The sequence below is a fragment of the Populus nigra genome, chromosome 17, assembly GCF_951802175.1.
Source record: "Populus nigra chromosome 17, ddPopNigr1.1, whole genome shotgun sequence".
Classification (NCBI taxonomy): domain Eukaryota; kingdom Viridiplantae; phylum Streptophyta; class Magnoliopsida; order Malpighiales; family Salicaceae; genus Populus; species Populus nigra.
This window is the reverse complement of record NC_084868.1, coordinates 6,380,344-6,385,994: the sequence shown is the minus strand read 5'-3', so window position 1 is coordinate 6,385,994 and position 5,651 is coordinate 6,380,344. Positions and strand designations below refer to the sequence as shown.

The following is a 5,651-nucleotide window of genomic DNA, read 5'->3' as shown; positions in this document are numbered from 1 at the left end:
AATTCTTCAAACATTCAATAGAAAATCTATAAGCTGAATTTGGATATTTTTTCAAATGAGTCATAAAAATACATTGTTTCTCGCCATTAACTTTCTTCCAACAATTGAATCGTTTAATCATAAATGTGTTTGATTCTGACTTTCTAGTTGGTTTACTTGCAAATAAATAGTAGGGAAAACAAAATGTAACATTTTTCTTTGAATATTCAAGCCAGGAAAAACTTTTGAACCAATGAGACTGAAATCAATGAGAATGTTTTTTACCAGTCAACGAGTATTTAGACATCAAAGGTTCTTCACAAACTGAAGTAGGATGGGGTTGCTCAATCACTAATTCAACATTACACATTGGAGTTGGTTTACTAGATTGTGAATTAATTATCAATAGTTTTTTCTTTTTTTCCTGAAAATAAATCAATTATTTTTATCTTGTTCATGATTCAATTTAAAATCAAAACAGATGAAATAAACAAATCTTAATTAAGAGAATTCAATACCCAAAATTAGAAACAACAATAAAGATCAAGACCATAAATTGATGAAATAGATATCCTTAATTTCACTCAAATTCACAAAAACTCAATAAAAACTAAAAATTAATGACAACCTACCCAAATTTATAAACAAAATAGAATGCTAATAAAACAACACAAAAGCAAGAAGAGATAGTGAAAAAAGAATTTTTTTTTTTTTTGAGTTCGGGTTATCTTGTTTTGACAGGAGAGGGAGGGAAAAAGAGTTTCTGGTATAGAAAGTGTAAAGAGAGAGCAGGGTGGCTACTAACATCTATTTTTAAGCTAGGTAAAGTAAGTATGTGCGCGTGTTATGATTCAATTGAATTAGATCGTATGAACAGGCAATTGATCATGTACATAATTTGAGTGCTAATATAGTCATTTTGTGACCCCCGTCGGCCCCTTCCCAATCACATCCAGCTTTTTTAATGGTGCAAAAACGGGTCGCAATCAGAAAAACAGGCATCTTTCTTTACCCTAAGAATGGTTGGCTCGTTCATTGTATATACGTCACGAAGCACTCTTCTCCTACAGTTACATCAGTATTCGTAATCCGTCAATCATACAAGTTCCTGTCAAAAGAAAAATACAAAACCCGTGTCGTCGTGAATATTGCTGCTAAATATCATCTCGTAATCCTTTGCGTTGCTGCTCGGTCAAGAAAAGCAAGAGAGTTCACTTTTTTTTTTTCTTTTCTTTTATCAGCTAAAAAGTTATATTTCCTAGCCCCCGATCGTTCTTGGCCTTTTTGTATCCCATTCCCAACGCTTACTGAACTTGGAAGGATGTGTCCATCAAACAATATAGTAATGCAGAGTCAATGATTAACCTCTTAATCATGAGTTATACCTATAGCTAGATGCTTGCACCATGTGAAGAGATGCAAAGAATCAGAGACTTGCACGCTTGTAACTCAAGGAGTCTGATTGCTGAAAGCTTCTCTTTTTTAATATATATAAACAAAAAAGAAGATAAACTAGAACGAGTTGACTTGAAGAAAAAAAAACTGGTTCCACTTACATAAATGGTAAAAATATTGGCCAATATATATATATATATATATATATATATATATATATATATATATATATATATGTTTTGTTTTGTTTTGTTTTATTTGCAGATGTTTCTGAAACTAATTGATAGTTAAGGTGTATTAAGAACAATAACTAGCCAAGCTAGTGGCTAAATTACTACTGTGTTTGTATTGGTTTAGCCTTTTACTGTGATGAAAAGGCATCAACGCTGGGCTTAAAGCCTCTTGGGTGACATTATAAACGTCTACTTGATAACTATTCATAAGAAACATACACGATATTAATGAAGAAAATTAGCCTATAAAATACATGACAATATATTTATTAGTATTGGTATTGGTATAATAGACAAACATGAAACAAATGGCTAAAATGAGTTGAGGAGTCCTAGAACAGTCTATTTATAATTGAATAATGTCTACACCACATGGAATTTTCACGGATAAGAATTCAGACAGCTTGTACGTACGTGATCGAATAATTGAATTGCTTGTTTCCCATTAACTATCATGTCCAAAGCATGAACCTGTAAAATCTCTGCAAGTATACTCCATACGTATGTGGATCACCAAACCCATAGGAATTCATTGAAGATATATATACAAAGACCTTGGTTTCATTTCGGCTCTCTAATTAAGTTTTAACTAGTGTTAATAAAGAGTTAATATTAGTCAACATCGGTTAAATTAATAGTAATTATAACTTGAGCATCTAATTAAATTGCATCAAGCATGATCACATATTGCACTCGCACTTGGTGGTGCAATTATTCATTTTCATATTCTAAACAAATCTTACTATTGATATAATTTGTTTTAGTGATTATATGTGTAGTATCTTGCAGTCAGTGATTTGGTTTTTTTTTGTATCAAATAATTTAGTGATTAAATAAATTTATTCAAGAGACTTGTAAACTAGAAACTCCTTTTTTGTTTTGTTTTTTATGCTCCTAAACACGGAATAAATAGATATCTAAACTCGGCAGCAGCCCAAGTTGCCACTTTTCTGGACCATTGCCAATTGCTGTCTGACCTTGATATAAAATTGACACTCCAGTACCACCTCTTCCTTGAACAGGCGAGTCCCAATCTCACTGACTGCAAGATACTACAACAGCTAAGCACTGCACTCCTTCAGATTGTTGTTCCTACTAACACACAACAAAACGAAGGTGGATGTTGTCTGTAACAGCAAATCTATCCAGGAAAAATCTGTACCAAGGGGCTGCATTATTATTGTCTTTTGTAGGAGTGACGTGGACGTGGGGTCGACCCTCCAACACACCCTCCTTTAAAATTATGCCACGGAACAAAAACTAAATCAAATAAGACAATAAATATCCAAATTAAGTAAAATTCAAACAAATTCAGAAATACATTTTGCATAATACGGCCTTGTATTTTAAACCACATTCACCTATATCTTATTGAATCTCTCTCTTCCAATTAGTCTAAGAATGATTCCTCGGTTATATAAGAGAGAAAAAAGAACACGTCTCAATTAATTAATTACCCCCCTTGTTTTAATTTAATCACCACATCTAAATTCCGAATTAATTAATTCCTAATTCTTAGTTTAACTACCATCTGTTCTCCTCTCCTCCACATATTCTGGATAATGTTTGGGAGTTGATATTTTTATTTTTTTTTGCAAAATAATAAACACAACAACAAATGTTTATGTCCAATCCAAGATACCATCCTCTCAAACCCGAGTAAGAGTAATTTCTATTATATAGATTATGTTTTTCTCATTTTTTGTTTGTATTTTACAATTTCTTTTCAGATTTGATTTGCAAATATATTCTTTCTCTATACAGCATACAAAGAAGATCCCTTAAATAAATATTTAAGAATTAAAAAAAATGATTATTTTTTTTTTATTGATTACCTTCATCATATTGACTGAGCAGATAAACAAAGAAAATAACAAATAAAAAGAAGCAGCACCAACAACTGAACAGGCTTTACGGGCCACTCGGCCATCTAGCCGGTCAACAGTGCATCTCTTGCTACTTCTCCTAACCTAAACCATATATGCATTCCCAAAATTAACCCTGCTATGCCTCTATTCGTAATCTTGGTGTTTACTCTTCCCTTCCTAAAAAAGCTCATGCACATTTTCGTTCCTCTCTCATGCCATATATATGTATCCATCAATTCTCCACCAACGTCCGATCAACCAATCTTCATCATCACATGATAGAACAAGCATTAGGATTCTCATCACTGAACATCTGAGCTGTAGGATGAGGATAATTATGGTCCACCACGTACCCCTGTTGATTCATCGCAGAATAACCTTGCTGATTATAGTTATAAGGATGCTCGTAATGATTTTTGTAACTCTCCACCACTTGATTTTGACCGTCCACTCCATCAAACCAGAATGTAGATGATGATGCCGGATATCCAAAGTACTCCATCTTGCTCACCTCCACCTTAGCACCACCACCAGATGTTTCCTCCTTCTTCCCTCCATCCCCTTCTTTCTCCTTATCTTTCGCTTCTCCTCCTTTCTCCTTATCTTTCTTCTCTCCGCCATCTCCACCACCAGCCTTGTCTTTCTTCTCCTCCTCCTTTTTTGGAGATACCACTTCCACGCCTCTCTTTAGCTTCTCTTTTAGGTAAGGTGCCAAGTCCTTTACGTCCATGGTTCCCTTCACCGTTACCAGATCCTTGGCCGCGTCCACAGTAACGCCACCCACACCTGTTTTTAATTAGCCACGTCATCCATCTGATTTTACTAGTTTGCCACCTACTTTGAATAATTAAATTTTAAAAAAGAGTCAATTACCTTTGATTTTGGAGATGATTTTCTCTATTTTTGAAATGCAGCCTTCACAGTGCAATCTTATTTTCAAAACGACGGTACTCTGCAACCACCACCACAATTTATCAAAAAACTAGTTAAATAAAAATAATAATCGACGTCTAATTATGATAGTTGCGGATTCAATACGGGGAACACCTCGAGATTAACGATTGAATTTTAGTAATTAATTTATTTACCTCTTGAGGTGGTTTTTCCGCTTCCTTTTGTTTCTCCGGTTTCTTTTCGGATTTCTCATCGGCCTTTTTATCGCCACCGCCAGCAGCGGCACCACCATCTTTCTTTGGCTGGGGAGAGACAATCTCAACTCTCTTCTTAGTTCTCTCTTCAACCCTGGCTTTGATTTTAGCAGGGTCAACTTTCCCCGTCACCGTCAGCTTGTTGCCTGCACAATCTGTCTTCACACTTTCCACACCTGAAAAAACCCACAAAAACAGTCGTGTGAGCAACCTCAATGCCTTAATAACTAATTATCAAACCCAAATAAATTAATTAATTGTTATAAACAAATATTACCGTCGAAATGTTTAACAGCGTGTCTAATTTTCTTGGCACAGCCTTCACAATGAATGTCCATCTTGTAAACGGAAATAAACATGCCATCATCTTTCTTTACTCCTGCATCAGCAGCGGGCTTCTTCTCGCCTTCAACCTTGGCACCTTCTTTCTGCTTGAAATTAAGTCAAATTAAGCCAAGAGTGAATTATAATTGAAGAACGGAAAGTGAGTGAGCTATTAATGTTGACGAACCTCAGCATCCATTAGTCTTTTTTTGGTTACTGCCTACTCGTTGTGGATTCTTGGAATTGTTTTTGAAGATGCGAAATATATAAAGAGAGGAAACGGTGGGTAGATTAGTGAATGGTTGCGAAACAATAGAACGGGTTATGTGTTTTTATGGATGGCGTGAGGATGATTTTTATGGGAACTTTTAGAGAATGAGGTCAGCCGGGGGAGAATGAGAGAGAGGTGTGTGGGCTGTGAGTTCTGTGGTTTGTGCCGCCCTGATGGATTAATAGTTGTCTATAAAAGAATGCAGTCGTGACAATTCATCTGATTTTGACTTGACCATGACTGGTCTGCTAAAATGACTGGAATGACCTCGTCAATTTTCTATATCAGAGAAATATGATGGTGTGGGAGTTATGTCAGAGGGTATCGGTGGCTGTTACGGTGTCAGAAAAGTAGACGTATGCGGTAAGGTTCGGTAGTTGTTGTTAATTTTGTTTTCTATTTAAAAACTATACTAAAATAAAAATTTTAAAAA

General features: G+C 35.1%; 1 protein-coding gene across 1 annotated transcript; it reads right to left on the bottom strand.

Moving 5' to 3' along the window:
- Positions 1-3,407: 3,407 nt before the first annotated feature.
- On the bottom strand, positions 3,408-5,395 carry LOC133676637 (heavy metal-associated isoprenylated plant protein 5-like). The gene is made up of 5 exons (XM_062098353.1): positions 5,135-5,395; positions 4,901-5,051; positions 4,564-4,799; positions 4,349-4,427; positions 3,408-4,261 (listed from the first exon to the last, which is right to left on the bottom strand). Exons 1-5 carry the CDS (start codon positions 5,144-5,146, stop codon positions 3,747-3,749), a joined length of 993 nt encoding a protein of 330 aa, XP_061954337.1. The 5' UTR covers positions 5,147-5,395; the 3' UTR covers positions 3,408-3,746.
- Positions 5,396-5,651: the final 256 nt, after the last annotated feature.